The sequence below is a fragment of the Rhinatrema bivittatum genome, chromosome 4 (assembly GCF_901001135.1).
Source record: "Rhinatrema bivittatum chromosome 4, aRhiBiv1.1, whole genome shotgun sequence".
Lineage (NCBI taxonomy): Eukaryota > Metazoa > Chordata > Amphibia > Gymnophiona > Rhinatrematidae > Rhinatrema > Rhinatrema bivittatum.
Window position 1 is genome coordinate 247,988,462 of NC_042618.1, and position 18,472 is coordinate 248,006,933.

The 18,472-nt window shown below is 42.3% G+C and overlaps 1 protein-coding gene across 3 annotated transcripts in view; it reads right to left on the reverse strand.

Annotated features, from left to right (window-relative positions):
• TMTC1 (transmembrane O-mannosyltransferase targeting cadherins 1) overlaps positions 1-18,472 on the reverse strand; it is a 717,359-nt gene that overhangs the window by 335,157 nt on the left and 363,730 nt on the right. For all 3 annotated transcript variants that reach the window (XR_003856434.1, XM_029599999.1, XM_029599998.1), the window contains exon 8: positions 17,974-18,163. Coding sequence is in view for 2 of the 3 variants with exons in the window: in XM_029599999.1 (XP_029455859.1) it covers positions 17,974-18,163 (190 nt within the window). In the remaining variant the exon portion in view is untranslated. The remainder of the gene's footprint in view (positions 1-17,973; positions 18,164-18,472) is intronic.

Sequence of the window (18,472 nt, forward strand, 5' to 3'; positions counted from 1 at the left end):
GGCAGGCGGTTTTCTAAAGCCAATTTCAGCAGGCAAATCACTGTTTTACCCAAGGGAATGGCCTTGACAGTTAACCTCTATATATTCAATTCCATCGCTACAAGCATTAACTTGGTCTTCATGGAACAAGATGCAGGAGGGTGGGTGTCTGTTAAATAAAAGCAATTACCCAAAAGAAAAGGTAAAGCGGCTCGAGGAACTACAAAACAAAGTGCTGCTTCGGACCATTCAGACGCAACTTTGTATAAAAGGTATCTCCTCTAAAAATTAAAAGTAGATCCAAAGCATTAAGGTGAAACAGAAAACAAAAAGCATTGTTATGTTGAATATAAATATCTATATTCTGATACAGATGTTAAATCAAATCTGGTTTAAATGGCTTGATCTTTTCATTTATTACTGCATGATATAATGGAGGAAGGGATTTTTTTTTTTTTTTTAAGATATTCTTTTTGGAGCTGACAGCTTCTTCCTGCTAGATTGGACATTCAAGCTCAACCAGAACAAGCTCCATAAGCTAAAAAAGCTTCAGTGTACAGCTTCACCCTCCCATCTAGCCCTGTCATTGCAGAAACAATCATCTGAAGGATACAAACAAACAGAAACCCATAGACAAAGTTTTGCTATTCAAGAAGGTAATATATTTGAATATGTTTGTGTGGGTATATCTTTATTTATTTATTTATTTATTTAAGGCTTTTATATACAGACTTTCTTGATACAAATCAAATCGACTATATCTATGAAACACTCATCTATACAAACTCCCAAATAGCTAAAACTTTCAGAAGCTCTCTCCTCTACTTTCCCCAAGATGATTCAGATTAATGTGAAAATAATACTATTTGCAAGTCCATTTTTGAAATATTACAGCATACACTTTTCTTTTAAAATTTCTTTCCTTAAACAGTTGGAAACTATAACAAATGATTTCCGTAAATCATAAATCCATGGGACCCAAATCAAATCGTTTATATAATTGCTCATCAACTGCAATGAAGGGCTTTTGCTGTACTTAAAACCCTTTAATGCAGTTGATTACAAATCACTTAATCTGGCTAAACTAGGTTAGCAGTCAGGTATAAATAAATCAAGGCATGAACAGCTGGATAACAATGACAAATTAAGGAGCCTACCCTGGCCTTAATTACTAAGCTATACTAAAACAGAATAGTAACATCTTTATCTTTTATCGTGAATTTAGGAATAGCAGGAGCGCTAAGTGATAAACTAGCAAACACACATAATTATAAAAGTACACTCAACAAAAATAAAATCAATAGACAAAAAAACCCACAAATTAAGAAGTACACTTCAACTAGCATACAATTAATGATTAAACATAAAACACATTAAAAGCATTTTAATACAGGTTAGGTCCTATAGGATTTACTAAACTGCTGCAAGTTAGTAAATCCTGCATTATGTGGCCAGTAACCTGAAGTCTTTACCCACAGCAGTAATGTCTGTATGTTCCCAGCCCCCTCAGGCAACATCCTTAAAGGGACCACAAGACCCAAGTTCTGATCCTGGAGTGGAAGGGCAAAAGGGAGCCTTAGGCCAGCCAGTGCCATTTAGAATGTCAGCACCAGTGGGACAAGTCACAGGTCCTACCCAATGAACTTGAGGCTGTCCTCTGGTAATAGAGGTGTGAGGGTTTTTTTTGGGAAGTCAAGTGGGGCAAGGTTTGGATGCAAGGGGGATGGGGGCAGTTATGCCCCAGGGAGAGGAACTGCCCTTTAAGGACTGTGATCCCTCCGAGAACTCTTGGAGTACAAGAGTAAACTAAATCTATTGAGGTGTACTTAACGTCAGAGGTTGATCACAAATTGCAAAGTTTATTGCAATCCACATTAAGCCATTTCCTTGCAGCACAGGTCATTCATATTTTCCTTGTACTTCACCAAACACATTTGTGTTAAGTGTATGCTGTAATGTATGCTGTGATTTTAATGCATGCTAAGTTCCAAATTCGGCATTTAAGGAGCAGTAAAGTGTTAGTGGGCTTAGTAAAGAAACCTCTGAATTCTATGTGGCCCCTATGCCACATAAGTCTATAAAAGTTAATAGTGCTAACAGGTTTTACGGTAAAATAGAGGTTTCCCCTTTATGAGAAATCTGCAGAGCCTCAAATGGTGTAGGGTCATCTGCTAGAAGTGCACAGGATGTGCAGAGGGCAAGAGGTTATCTTAGAGCAGTGTGCCAGAGCTCTTGGTCATCTGTTGGTCAGAGGGTGTTATATGACCTTCTTGACAGAAGAAGGGGTATATCCCCTAGGGGCACGGTCATTGAGGAGAAGTGATTAAAAACCCTGACTCTACTATGTCTGCTCCAGATTGCAAGGGGAAGAGACAGGTTAGGGCTGTGATCCTCTCCCAGGGTTACAGAAGGGAATAGGAGTGAGGACAGATATTTTCTCCTAACAATCTCCAGAGGCCTGATGAGAAGAAGCAGAGAGTTTAAAAATAGCACCTGTGCTTAACTGGGGCAGAAACCTTTCTGAACCAGGAAGACAAACTGTGCCAAAGGGAACTTGCTTTTGGGGTTCAGAGGATCCTGATGCTGCATCACAAGGATTTTTACTTGTGCTGAACAGGGGGGCTTTCAACAAAACTTTTCTACCTCACAGTGGCGTCATTCAAATCAACCCAGGGAGACTCAAAACCAACTCTTTGTCAGCTCAATAAAGTTCAAACCAGACTTGAATCAAAAGGAGTGCCAAAATGAGCCACCCTTTCGCAGTAGCACTCAACTGGCAGGAAGTCTCCAAAGCCGCTTCTCTTCAGCTTCCACTGGCACAGGTGTCAGGCTTACGGGTAGATTTTCAAGTGCCCACGTGTGTAAAATCCGGGCTTTCTGTGCGTAGCCAGGCCTTGCAGTCGCCGAGCCAATTTTCGAAGGGGCCCGGCCGTGTGCACAAGTGCCAGGCTTCTTTGAAGGGGCGGGCGGAGGGGGCGTGCTCTTGGTGGGCCGGGACAGAGCCATTGTTCACTGTCCCGGAGACTCGGGAGCTGATGTAGCTTGCAAAACAAGAAAAAAAACTAAAAAAGGTAGGGTTTGGGGGTGGGAAGGAGAGGGGAAGGGGAAGGGGGGTTAGGTAGGTGGGTAGGGAAGTTCCCTCTCAGTCCGCTCCTTAATTGGAATGGACTGGGAGGAAACTGAGACAGGCCAGAATGTGTCGCTGCGTGGAAATTGCAGAAGTCCGTGTCCCTCCTTGCGCGCCGCCCGCACATACGCGCGCGGATTATAAAATCTGGTGCGAATGTGCGCGCAGCCCACGGATTTTCCACCATGCGTGCGCTGGCGCGTGCATGGTAGAAAATCGGCATGCCCATGTGTGCGCGCCGGGAAGCACGCGCCCATGGACATGGCGCGCACAAGTGGAAAATCTACCCTTTAGTGTTCAGCACTGTTGATTCATAACCAGAGCCGCACTGCATTCAATCCATCTTGTTCAGCGGTGCTATTAATCAATGTGACAATCACTGGGCTTCAAACCCACTGAGTGCTTTTTTTTTTTTTTTTTAAGTTAAGCCGCCACTACAAACAAACAAATGAAACATTATTATAACCCACTCTTAGATATGGGTACTCACAAATCTCATCAAATTTATTAGATAGTTCAAATCACTTTAATGTTTCAGAATGCATTTTAAAAATCTATTAAAAATAAAATTAAACCCCATTTACCTGAATAGTTCCAAACCACAGACGCAGAAGCTCTGCTACCTGGCAAGTCAAACTGAAACAAAGTCAGCCCCAGGTGACACTCTTATATCTTAAGGGGCAGATTTTCAAAGGGTAACGCGCGTAAATCCAGGAGGATTTACGAGCGTAGGGGAGTTATGCGCGCCGGGCCTATTTTTCAAAATTTTGGAATGAATGAAAGTTTTATGATTCATCAAGTGCAGCCACCTGGTCCATTCACACATTCTGTAATCTTTCATGAATTTGCCAAGAACTTTAGAAACAGGAAGTTTTGGGTTGGAATCAAGAAAAAAAATTATATATGTACAAGAAAACGGCACCATGGTGTAGAACAGTGCTTCTCAACCCAGTCCATAGGGCGCACCTAACCATTCAGATTTTCAGGATATCCACAATGAATATGCATGAGAAGGATTTGCATACAATGGAACACTGCATGCAAATCTATCTCATACATATTCAATGTGGGGATCCTGAAAACCTGACTGGCTAAGTATGCCCCAAGGATTTGGTTGAGAAGCACTGGTATAAGAAGGTATCTTTCGATAAAGAGACAAAATTAATAACATGGGGAGGGAAATACATGCGCTCCGTTCGCTGTCCCGGGCCCCCCTAATAAACACACAACACCCTTTTTGGCTTTAAATCAGGCCGCAGTTTATTAACTAACCCGAGCCCTTACAATCCACTTTAGCTATTGCAAACCTGCCCCTCCCCCATTACCCCTTTTTCTTTTGTCCTCCACCACCTTGTCCCCAGTGGTGGAGCTGCCCCTCCCCCCTTTCCCACCTGCTCCGCCTCGCACCAGCGAGAGCAAGCTCTGCCGTGAACCTTAGCCCCATGGTTCTCCGGCCATCCCATGCAGCAGCCCCCTCCGGCTACACGAGGCACTCCCCCCCCCTCCAGCATTCCAACATAACATGGGCTCGGGTTTTCCGCCACAACTGCGACAAATACAACATCACATACATATTTTCTGACCCTTCCGACAGTGTAAGCAAGGGCGGGCGAGCGGGACAACAACTTGAGTGCTCCTTCCCTGAGGTCTGCTCTGTTAAATCTGGCAGGCAGCCTGCCCTGTGTCACCAGGCTCTAGCCAATCAGGCGCCGGCATGCTAACTTGTGCTCATCAACTGCCAGTGCCCCATCCCCCTCCTGTGCTATCTTTCTCTTCTCTTTCCCGCTCTCCCTTGTCTCTCACATTTCACAGCTTCCCCCCTCCTGCCTCTGCCCTGCTACACTCCGCGCGATTTCTCCCATGTTGTACTCGCAGCGCAGTATGAACCTGCCCCGCTTGTCTTTTACTTTCTCATGGCCAATTTTGTTCTCCCTACATTGAATTAATTGTAGTTACTTCAGTCATTTGGGGTAGATATTCAAAAGCCATTTACATGAATAACTCAAAAGTTATCCGTCTAAATGGCAAATGTGGCATATTCAGCCACTTATCCATCTAAATCAGTGGTCCCCAAACCTGTCCTGGAGGGCCACCAGCCAGTCGGGCTGGTGGCCCTCCAGGTGGTGGCTGAGAGAAAATTTACATGTTATGGAGGTAGTGCATGCAAATTTTCTCTCATGTATATTCATTGAGGATATCCCAAAATCCCGACTGGCTGGTGGCCCTCCAGGACAGGTTTGGGGACCACTGATCTAAATTATAGCTGGATAGCGTTTGTGACCGGGAGCAATGGTGGACTTAGCAAGGAACAATCAATGATAGTCCTGCGGTAAATTGGATGATGTTTGTGAAAAACGGAGACATTGAAGTTGGAGAATTAAGACTGAGTTACATTGGCATTAAGCAGAGGTCGTTCCTCTGTTTGAAAAACCAAGACTAGAAGAAATGCGACAATGGAGGAGTTACAGATAATTTGAAGGACTGAACTGAGCGGTTTTGTCTACAATTAAAGTGATACCTGTGTTCAAGCGAGACCTGTAATTTTTAGACATTATATAAAGGAAAGAGTGGAGAAGAGGTTTTTGCTAAGTGTTAAGAGTCAACAGTCAATTCCAGCGATTTAAATTTCCCCTGAAGAAGCTGCTTGGTGAAAAAAGGGCCTTGTTGGGATTCAATAATATTGGGATTTAGTAATATTCAATGGGATTTAACAATATTCAATACATCATTTGAACTGGAGACTACAAATCAATGATTATAAATAGGATCTAATGATGTTGAAATATGTTATTGGCAATAGAAACTCAGGTAGATCTTTGAGGATATATTATTCAAGTAATGCACAAGAAAAACTAACATATGAATGAGGCGAGTTTAATGAATGTGCTTAAATATTGCATAATTAGAGAAAGTTATGAAAAGAGAGTTGTTTCACTGTTGCTTATGGAATGTGGATATTTAAATAGCTTTTATGAATGACTTGGTAGTATGAGTGAGTATGTATGTTGATATGAGTGATTATCTGTTTTTTAATTAAGAAATGTAAAGCTGGTTGAGGGTTTTTTTTGACAAACCCATATTTAATGGCTGTTAAGCATAAATTGTTTTGTATGTATTAGCTATTTGAATATTAATAAAAATCATTTATGATACAAAGTTTGTATAAAAGTATTGGTATGTGCTTGTATCCCACCCCAACATGCAACGGCTCAGCCAGGAGGAGGAACCCAAGCCGAGCAAACTGCAGCAGCAGTTTACAGCATCACAGGTTCTGTGTTTCCCTTGCTCCCCAATTTCACCCTCCTCACTTAAGGCTTTTTCACAAGAAAGACATTAAGCTCTCTAAGCTTTGCTGCTGTTCTGTCTTGGCTGCAAGGGAGATCTGCACAGCAAAAGTCTCAAATCTGGAGGATGAAAGAGCTACTTCTGTAATACTCCCAAACCCAAACAATCCAGGGAGTGGGCCATTCACTAAGCCAAGTTTTCTAAGCTGTGCAAACTACTAGTACATCAGCCTAGAAAGCAATGCTGGATGAGTATGGTGAATGAGTAAAAAATTAAAAATAAATAGTAGCACGCCTTGACTGAAAGTTCCCCAAATTGTCTTATCTTTATTTCTTTTAATGACAGTACTCTTATTCAACACTGCAGGGAGTAAGTTAATAAATATGCTGCTTCTAGCAACTTTACACACTCATGTACATATATTATGAAATCTATCATTTATAGCTAGAATGCCACAGAGAATGGAGTAAAATAAAAGTACTGCAAAAATTACTAGTTAACAACCAGCAAGCTTTTATTTTGAAATTTCCTCTAGAGCACTCCACTTCCATTTTTTTTCTTCCTGCTTCAACAAAATGGTTGTCAGTTTCTTGATAGTTATGTTGAAGTTTTTTTTTTGTTTTTTTTTTTTTAAATAGCCTTTTCTTCAGCTCACATAAAGCTGTATAAAGTCTTTTATGCTATGTTTCATCAGGTTCAGAGATTCTTATTACCGGTGAACGTTCTGTGCTTTTAAGTGTACTCAAGGATTCACACCACAGTTTGAGCAGATGTAATTTGCATTACTTTCTTGAGCAGAGGGTCTGTCAAGACACATGTTCTGAAGCCAATGCTTTGCACAAGTCTCTGCTCAGCCTCAAGAACATCAGCTGCCATACAAGCAATCCTGACAGGGATTTAAGTGTGGCCTTGAAAGCAAGCATAGGATTCCATGTACTCTTCCTGACAGGAAACACAGCATCAGTTATGAAGTTAATAAAAAAGATAATGTACCTTGCTGATTCAAAACCATTTTGAAAGGATGAAGGACAAGAGTGGTTGAAGGGGAAGGCAAAAAGCAGAGAAATGTAACTGGTACACATCCAAAGGAATTTTTTCCCTATATTTTAAAGAGAATACTCTAGACATTTCACCTAACAGATTAATTTATAACAATGTGTCACACACAGAGGGTAATATCTGACTGCTTCTTTACCATCTAGCAGGATGCTTTTACCATTCTATGTGTTAAAAGAAAAAAAAAAGATCTTCCAAATGATCTGCTGATTGTTGATTATAGAAATATTGAAATGAAACAATAAAAGCAGGGAAAAGGTTTGTGCTATGCTAAAAAGCAAACTACAATTAGAGTTGAATTATACTAGCTTACTGACATAGAAGAAGGGCAGTTGGGCAATCATGAAGCGCTCAGTCACAAATGTGCTTTTGAAATATATAAAATAAATATTTTATATATAATCTAAATCTAAATGCAGGAAAAAAACCAGTTACAGGGGGGACCAGTTACATACATAGTATACAAAGGATATGTCCAAGTAGAATTAGATCACTAAAAGATAAATTTTAAGACCCATGCATGTGTGTCCATGTTCGCACAATTCCCGGTGTGAGCACTCGGATACACCGATTTTATAACATGTGCACGCCGACGCGCGCATGTTATAAAATCTGCTACCAGTATGCATGTGCGCACGAATGCAGTCTCGCACGCATAAGGGGTGGGTGGGAATTTTAATACATGCATGCGGCGACGCGATAGGCCCTAATCCCAGTTCCCTCCCAGTCCGCTCCAATAAACCCCCTATCTAACCTGCCAACCCTTTACCCTATCCCCCCCGACACCTTAAACCACGCTACCTAACCTATTTTTTTTTGTTTTAAAACTTACCCGCTCTCCCGTGCAGAAGCAGGTTGCGCAGGCCGATGGGATCCTGGCACGTGCTTCAGCAGGACAGAGCCTAATCGCGCTGTCCCAACCCGCCTATGCCCAGACCCCGCCCCTTTGCAAAACATCCTCTCTTCTGCACATACCAGGAGATAGGTGCGTGGCCACGGGCACTTGAAAATCCCTGTGGCGTGTTTGTGGCCCAGCCATGCGTGTATCTCCCGGTTTTCACATGCGGGGTTTTTAAAAATCCGTCCATAAATGTAGACATCCAAAAAGAGTGGATACTATGCCACACTTTCCTAATTTGCAAGGAGGGTAATTTTCAAATGTATTTATGCATGTAAAACATGGTTTATCGTGCATCCATGGGCTTCCTGAAAACTAATCTGGGGGGAGGGGTGTTGTACAGAGAGGCATTCTCAGGGGGGCAGAGTTGAGGTGAGGGAAATCATTAATGCACGTACTTTCGATTTTTGAAAGCATCTCTATAAATGTTTGCACGGACATTTACACCTACTTTATAGCAGGTGTAAGTATTAGGGATGTGAATCGGGTGATCGATTGTCTTAACGATGGATTTTGGCTGGGGGGGGGAGGGAAATCTGATCGTCATGGTTTTTGTTTTTTTAAATCGTAAAAAATCGTAAATCGGGGGAGGGCGGGAAAACCGGCACCCTAAAACCCACCCCGACCCTTTAAAATAAATCCCCCACCCTCCCGAAGCCCCCCCAAAATGTTTTAAATTACCTGGGGTCCAGTGGGGGGGTCCCGGCGCGATCTCCCGCTCTCGGGCCACGGCTGCATTAAAAGAAATGGCGCCGGTGGCCCTTTGCCCTTACCATATGACAGGGCAAAGGTAGCGCCGGCGCCATTTTGGTTCCTGGCACCCGACGGCACGAGTGCAGGAGATCGCTCACGGACCCCCGCTGGACACTCAGGGACTTTTGGCCAGCTTGGGGGGGCCTTCTGACCCCCCCACAAGACTTGCCAAAAGTCCAGCGGGGGTCCATACTGGCAATACGGCCCGAGTGCAGGAGGTCGCTCCTGGACCCCTGCTGGACTTTTGGCAAGTCTTGTGGGGGTCAGGAGGCCCCCCAAGCTGGCCAAAAGTCCCTGGGGGTCCAGCGGGGGTCCGGGAGCGATCTCCTGCACTCGTGACGTCGGGTGACAGGAACCAAAATGGTGCCGATAGCCTTGCCCTTACTATGTCACAGGGGCTACCGGTGCCATTGGTCAGCTCCTGTCACATGGAAGGAGCACAAGATGGCGCCGGCCATCCAGTGCTCCTACCATGCGACAGGTACCTGTAAAAAGGTTTTGGGGGGGGATCAGAAGAGTGGGGGAAGCTAAGGGGTTACTTTTAAAGGGTCGGGGTGGGTTTTTTGTTTATCGGCTAGGCAGCCAATAAACAAAACGCGATCGGGCCCGATGGGAAAAAACCCACATGTGAATCTGAACCGGAATCCGAACCGATTCCGGTTCCGATTCACATCTCTACTGTCTAACCAGCCTTTAAGAAGAGGCTTTATGAGGCTGGCGTATCTTTTTGTGTGTCTCAGCCTACTTTAGAGGTACAGCTTTCCAGACAATAGTTGGTGTACAGGGAGCAGTGTAATTTGATTTTTCTTTCCACTGTCTTGCTTGGAAGGGGTCTGATTTTTTTTTGGGGGGGGGGGGGGGCGAAAGTGGTCACATCTCCCCAGGTATGAGTCAATCCCCCTCCTTCTAGACCTTATTTATCCCCAGGGCCAACACACTACAACTTCATCAATCTCTACAACTGCTCCAACCAGACATAATTTTCTTTCTTAATTTTTATGGGACATTAGTTTGTTTTTTGTCCTTCTTGAATTCCCTATCAGGGTACACTCTTGGGTCAAGTGACGGTTTAAATATTGAGGATAAGCCTAGGTTTGGGATTTGGGTTCTTGAGAAAATATTCTGGCTAATGATAATAGTAAGTGATTTAATTATTACAACCTTCTATATTTTCTCTGTATAACATTGTTATGACTCTATCTGTCCTTGACTTTTACAGGATAGCTTTATTGGTTAAGCTTATGTTGTACTATACTGTGATGTATATTGCTGTGCCCCTATATTCTGCCAGAATTACTTCTTGTATCTAAGTAAACAGGATTGCACTTTTCTTATGGGTGTTATGAATATTATTTACAAGTACTAAAATAAGTAACAGACCACAAAGATCAATATTAGTGTGGTATCAGGCTGCTAGGGACATCATCTTCACCCTCTCCAGAGGTAATCCATATTGGTATGTGTATCTTCTCATGTGGTACCCCCATCCCTACACGTAGGAATAATATATATTCTGGGCAAAGGTGGCCTACACAGAAGTGGAGGCACCATGGATAGAAAAAAAAGAAGAGAGCGTTTTCTTTTTGCTATAGCACACCCAGACCAGCTGAGTAATACCCAATCACCACCATTGTGACATACTGTAGCCATGGCCTTGCAAATTCTAGAGAATTGGTTTAAGGGGGAAGAGTGATATAAATAGGGCACTTCTGGTGCAGAATATCCCCTTGGGCACAGCGTTGCAAGAGACTGCCAGTATTATAGAACAGTGTTTCTCAACTTTTTTGTGTCGTAGTACACCCAGCATACAGTTCATTTGATCGTGGTACACCAATCACCTTCACAATCATCATCTTCTCTTCCCTGTCACCCCACCTCTAGCATCATCACTTTCCCTCTCCTTCTACCCCTTGCTGTCATCACCCTCCCTTTCTTTTTCCTCCACCCCTGGCACCATCACCTCTTCTCTTCCTTCAACCCCCTAGCATAATCATTACCTTATCCTCTCTTCCTTCTTCCCTCTTCCCCACCACCCTGGCATCCTCACCTTCTTTTCTTTTCCCCAACATCATCTCTTTCTCTTCCCTTCTCTCTCCCCCACACCCTGGTATCATCATTGTCCCTATCCCTCAACCCTTCTGGCATCATCACCATCTTCTTTTCCCTTTCTCCTGACATTACCTTGTTTCCTTTCCTCTCTCCAACCCATCTTCCTTCACCCCCCCCCCCCCCGATACCTTACTCTTCCCTTCTCCCCTGGCATCATTACCACCTTCTCTCTCCATGTGCCTGACATAACCACTTTCTCTTCCCTTCCCTCTCTCTCCACCTTCTGGCATCATCATCACCATCTCTTGCCTCTCCCATGGCATAATCACCTTCTTTTCTTCTCTCTCCCTCCACCCCTGGCATCACCACCTTCTCACTCCACCCCCTGGAATTATCCCCACTTTCTCCTTCCTTCCCTCCATCCCTTTAGTACTGTCATAATCTTAATTTTCCCTCTCCCCTGGCATTATCAACTTCTTCCCTTCCCTCTATCCCTCTGGTATATCATCACCTTCCTTGTCCACCCGCCCAGCCCCTATCATCATTATCAGACTGTGATACATTACAGGAGGACCTTGCAAGACTGGAAGATTGGGCATCCAAATGGCAGATGAAATTTAATGTGGACAAGTGCAAGGTGTTGCATATAGGGAAAAATAACCCTTGCTGTAGGTACACGATGTTAGGTTCCATATTAGGAGCTACCACCCAGGAAAAAGATCTAGGCATCATAGTGGATAATACTTTAAAATCGTCGGCTCAGTGTGCTGCAGCTGTCAAAAAAGCAAACAGAATGTTAGGAATTATTAGGAAGGGAATGGTTAATAGAACGGAAAATGTCATAATACCTGGAGATTCCCCCAGAAGCAAAGATGCAAACTGTAATGTTGGAAGCTTCACCAAATACTTGGCTGCCTTGAGGATTGCTAGTTCAAAGAGGGGTTATGTCCACCCAATCTTTGAATGGTAACTAGTTGCAGGTCTGGGTGCAAAATTAATCCAAAAAGGAAATCATCCTGGACAAGGGGGTCGAGATAGCCCGCGCCTACACTGTGGACACTGTGTATTAGGGGTTCCACCACAATGATCAACCCCTTGCTGTTTAAATTCAGGGACTCCCCAATTTCCCCTGAGTAGAAAGAGAGATTGATTCAACAACTTTCCAAGCGTGGAAATGTGTTTTCCATCCATGAGTGGAAGTGGGAATTGGCAAAAGGAGTAGAGTACCCTATACCCCATGCATTACCCACATCCATTCTGTAAAAGATCATGACGACTAAACCCAGATGAGATTGAGGATGTCTGGAAGAACCTACAGGACCTGTTGGCTACTGGAATAATAGAAGAATCAAGGAGCCCCTATGTTTCCCCTATAGTGGTGGCTAGGAAAAAGAACTGAGCGGTGCAGATGTGTATAGACTACAGAACCCTAAAAATAAGAGAACTATTCCAGACCAGTCCACCCTACTAAGAATAGATGATGTACTAGACTGACAGGAAACAAATGGTTCTCTGTGTTGGATTTGAGAACTGGGTATTACCAGATACCCATGACAGAAAGTGACAAGGAAAAAAACTGCCTTCATCTGCACCCTGGGGTTTTACCTGTTCGAATGAATGCCCCAGGGGATCACAGGAGCACCCAGTGTATTGCAGCACCTTATAGAAAAGATTGTGGAGGATTTGAACCTCCAAGAAGTGTTGATATACCTAGACAACATCATCCTTTTTGGAAAAACGTTAGAAAAGCATGAAGCCCAGTTAATGAAAACACTATATTAGCTGGAAGCTCAGGGACTCAAGCTGTCGTCAGATGAAAAAATGGGACATATTGTATCAGAGAAGGGCATCATCACTGACCCTGACAAGAGTGCAGCAGTGCCTGTCTGGAATACCACACTTTTTATTCCATTTTCTGCTGCTTGATTTTCTATTTGTTTAATCTATTACCCTCCAAAATTGTTAAAATCCAGTCTTTCCCCTTTCTTTGGATAGCTTCTCACAGCTAAACCTGAGCTTAAAAAGATGCTAATAACTGGAGACTTTAATTTACATATCAATGCTTTTCCGCTTGTATCCCACTGCACCTTATTTATAGATATCCTTGCCTCTTTGTGTTGGCCTCAAATTATTTCTCAACCCACTCATAAATAAGGCCATTGTTTAGATTTAGTTTTTGTTAATGATTCCATTAAGGAACATTGTGTAAATTTCATCTCGACTCAAGATGTTTCTTGGTCTGATCATGCATTAATTGGGTTTTTTTGTGTCATTCATTCGGAATCACAAAAATTCTCTCAGGTTTTCAATCAAGCTTAGTATCATCATGGTCACGTGGATAGCACTGAGTTTATTGATCTCATTTAGGGCCTGATTTTAGGATTTTCTCCCATTCTGTGTCTATGGCAAAAAATGTTTAGTGAATCAGGCCCTCAGATTTTTCCACATATGGCTGAGTTAGATAGCATTGCTTTTGAATGGGACTCTACACTTTTCTCAGTGCTCGATTCATTAGCACCTCTTTAAAGCTTTAAGTCATCCAAATAAAAAAATCACAACCTTGGCTTACTCCGTCTCTTAGATCTACTAGACGGTCTCTCAAAAAGAGTGAGCACTATTGGAATAAGCATCATATTCCAGAATCTTTCTCCATTTATCAAAGGTATCTAGATGACTATCAGGTGCAAACTTATGATGCCAAAAGGAACTTCTATTCCAGTTAAATTATTTATTTATTTATTTATTACTTTTTTTATACTGATGTTCATGTATAAAATACAAATCACACTGGTTTACAATGAAACTGAAAGTCGCATGGTAGCGTTACAAGGAACAAGGGAAAACATATAACAAGGGAATACAAATAACTGGGATACAGGAACTTGAACTTCAAAATGCAAATTGGGATACAACATGGGAGAGAATAAAATTACTCAAAAGATATGTGATGAGCAAAATAATAAATATCAGTCCAGAAGAAGTAAATGGGCGGAAGAGAAACTTCCAGGTACTAATAAATCTAAGATAAGAGTCTAAATCTGAATGAATTCTTAGACTGAAGTCCAGAACCGATTGAACTGAAAAATCAAGTGGGAATTATTCTTATAAGGCATTATTCTTATGAGGGTGAGCCTGACTGGATTTATGCTCTTGGCTGTAACCAAAAAACTTCCAGGTCCCTATTAGTATTTCAGCTTTATCTGATACTCCTGCAGATTCTCTCGCTCAACATTTTTCTCTTAAGAGTGAAAAACTTAGTCTTTGTTTTTCTAATGTGCCTGCCCGGACTACCAAACCTGATGTTATTCCATATTGGTCTACTTTTTCTAATACATCTCAAATCAAATTCAAACACATTATTTCACAGATGAATAATATTTGCCCTATCAGTAATTGCTCTACTGCTTTATTTAAAGCTACAAGAGATACGATTATGCCCATTTTCAGATCGATTGTTAACTTGTCCCTTGAACCGGGACATGTTCCTGACTCTGTTAGAAAGGTTGTAATTTGACCCTTATTAAAGAAACCCAACTTGGACAGTGCAGATTTAAATAACTATAGGTCAATATCCTTGTTACCTTTCACGGCTGAACTGTTGCAACAACTGACCGAGTTAATTGAGGAAAAGGAAGTCCTTGACCCTCAACAATTCAGCTTCAGACAATCTATGAGCACTGAATTTTTATTGTTGTCCTTAATGGACATGTTCAGGCAAAGCCTTGACAATGGACACCATTATATCTTTGTGTCCCTGATATATCCTCAGCCTTTGATACAGTTGATCACTCCATCTTCTAAACCACTTGCAAGAGTGCAGTATAGCAGGTGTGGATTTATACTGGTTCACCTCTTTTTTAAGTAAACATTCTCCACAATTTGAAGTAAAAAAGAAACTTTCACAATAGTCATCTTTGAAAACTGGTGTTCCTCAGGGTTCTGCTCTATTGTCAGTGTTATTCAGCATTTACCTAGCTCCCATCTGCAACTTCTTAACAAGTCTTTGTGATGGTTACATGATTTTTGCAGATGATTTGCAATTTTTCATTTGGATTCATTCTACTTGGCAAGACATGGTGGAACAAACAAATTTGTGTTTCCACAATTAAACAGTGGCTTCATCAAAATACATTATCACTGAATATGAAAACTGAATTTCTCTTCATTCAAAGGACACACTCCATGCTTTAATATTCTTCTATTACTTTTAGAGATGTGAATCGGAACCGGAATCGGTTCGGATTCCGGTTCAGATTCACATGTGGGTTTTTTTATCGGGCCCGATCGTGGTTTTGTTTATCGGCTGCACCCGATTTTTTTTTACATTTTACAGGTACCTGGTGGTCCAGTGGGGGTCCCGGGAGCGATCTCCCACTCCTGGGCCGTCGGCTGCCACTAATCAAAATGGCGCCGATGGCTCTTTGCCCTTACCATGTGACAGGGTATCCGTGCCATTGGCCAGCCCCTGTCACATGGAGGGAGCACTGGATGGCTGGCGCCATCTTTAAAAATGGCGCGGGCCATTGTTAGGCAGTTCTAACAACTGACTTAATATGAGTGCAAAAAGAAAGATGAGTTGAGCCACATACCTAAGCTCTTGATTCTTTGATTGATACAAAACGTTGCACCATCTAAAGTAATTAGAGATGTGAATCGGGCTTTGGACGATTGAAAATATCGTCGATATTTTCAAAATCATCCGAAACGATAGGAAAACCCCACGATATTGATCGTGGGGGTTCTCTTATCGTTTTGGGGGAGGGCGGGAAAAACGGCACACAAAAATAATTTGTTTATGCTTATGTTGTACTATACTATGATGCATATTGCTGGGTTCCTATTTTCTGCAAGAATTACTTCTAGTATCTAGGTAAACATGGTTGCTCTGTTCTTATGGGTTTTGGGAATGTGATTTACAAGTATGAAAATAAGTAAGTGGCCACAAAAATCAAACATTGGAGTGAGGGGTGATAGGGACATTGTCTCCACCCCTCTCAGGTAATGGATTCAGAGGTAATTCATATTGGTATATGTATCGTATAATGTGCTACCCCCATCACTACACTTAGGGATAATATATATTTGGGCACGGGGTGGGGGGGGGGCTGTACATATAAATAAGGGAACTTTGCTTTGTCCCCCATAACTGACTGATTTCTTTCTCTACTAATTCCTTGAGCTGAGGTTTCTCCTTAGAAGTCACCAGTCTTAAAAAAAAAAACATTAGTGGGTAGAGTTTTCTCATGTGACACTTCTAAATCAGATAATGCTAACTTGTCATTTGATTACACATAGAAACTGTGTATTTTATTTGACAGGGCTAGAAGAGTTCTAGCGCCTGACAGGAGAAATGTGTTCAGGTCCCAAAGCCTTAGGATTATTTTCAGTTTGGAAACTTCAATATATCACGGGAGTGCCACTAACTTCAGGCTTCTTTTTAACTTTAAAAGGGTAGGGAAAGGCTTTGGGTGAGGAGGGGGGGGGGAGGATATAAAAAAAGATAGATATATATATATATATATAAAACGTGTACATTGCTTACCAATTCAAGCAATAATTTAGTATAGCTTATAACTTTTTTTTTGACAGTATTAAACTTTGTTGTTATGGATTAAGCACTGATAAATGGGGCTATACCTACATCAAGTGCTGGTAATAAGAAAACACTATCAAAACTTTTACTCCTTTGCTATTTTCAAACTTTCATTCCCACCCATCCCCTTAAACACAAATACCATGACAACTGTAAAACAGAGAGAAGAGAAAGCAGCACAGCCAAGGCCAGCTTTTGGGGTGTGCAATCTATGCAGTCGCACAGGACGCGGAGGCACCCTCTAAATGTGGCTGCTGGGCCGAAGAATAGCCCATGTTCCGCCTTCTCATAGGAGCCCATGGAGCTGAAGAAAGATTGCTGCTGCCGCCTCTCAGTGCGTCCCTTTCCCAGCTCACAGTACACGGAAGAGTTGCTGTTTAATACTGCCTCGCCGATGGGGCCCAAAGTGTTGCTACTTCCGACCCCGCTAATAGGAAAGCAGTCCTGGGGACCTGGCACTTTTAAATGCTGCTTCCTGCCACTGGTGGCTCTCTCTCTCTCTCTCTCTTACACGGGAAGGGAGGATGGAAAGAAGAGATTGTGGGGCAGGGGGTGGAAGGCGAGGGGGGTGGCAGCAATCAAAGTAAGGGGGCAGAGACGGAAGGTAAAAACAAGGAGAGGATGATGAAAGGTGTAGGGGAGCAGGGATGGAAGATGAGGGGGTAGAAACAGAAAGTAAGAGCAAGGAGAGGAGGATGGGATGTAGAAGGGCAGGGATAGAGCAAGGAAGCAGAGGATGGAACATTTGAGGCTGCGGGTAGTGGCACGAGTGAAGTCAGTATTTTTCACCAGGTGAGTAGAAATTTCAGTTTTCGCACAAGGTTCCTGTTAGCCTAGAGCCTGCCCTAAGCACAGCATTCTTAACACACTGCATTGGCTGCTGACCTTCTATCACCTTTTACCAAACACCGCATTTAATCCACATTCTGAGCATTCTAACATTGCAGGATTTACTGTAATTTCAGATACTCGCTGGGGGTAATTTTCAAAAGGATTTACATGCTTAAACCTGGGTTTTATATGTGTAAATGCAGATTTCCCATGTAAACAGGCTTTTGGAAACTCCTACAATATATGCTAATTGTCAATAGATTTTACCTATGGTAAGAACACAATGCAAGTAAATGATTAAAAATTACTACAATAGTATGTTACATTTACACATGTAACACTTTTGAAAATTACCTCTATTTTCTTTTAGGACTGGTATCAAATTTATTTAAAAAAAAATACCTTGGATGTCGTCAGACAATGTAGGCTCAATAACACGATGACTGCAACTAGTAGCAGTGTGGCTAAGTTCCGTATATCCCAGACTGTTTCAACAAGAGGAATACTTCCAACTTGCCAATCATAGCACAGGGTAATTGGTGCCAGTAGAAGCCATGCATTGAAAGCCAGGAGGTAAAAATAAGTAAGACATCTGCAAATGAACATATAAATGATTAATGCTCATGAACAAAAATGACATTTTTATAGATTAAAATTTACAGACCATACAGGGTCATTCATCAAAATGTGTTATGGCATTAATGCATGCGTTAGCACTATTGCATGGCGCGGATGCAAATTTCGGTAAGGGGGCGATATAAGGGAGGAGTTTGGGTGGGAATTATTAAAATGAGGGGTGCTATCGCATGGTTTTAATGCTGGAAATAACTACACCTTTTTCCTGGCATTAAGCTATGCGATATGCCCGTAATGCAATTCACGATAATTTTTTAGAAATGCA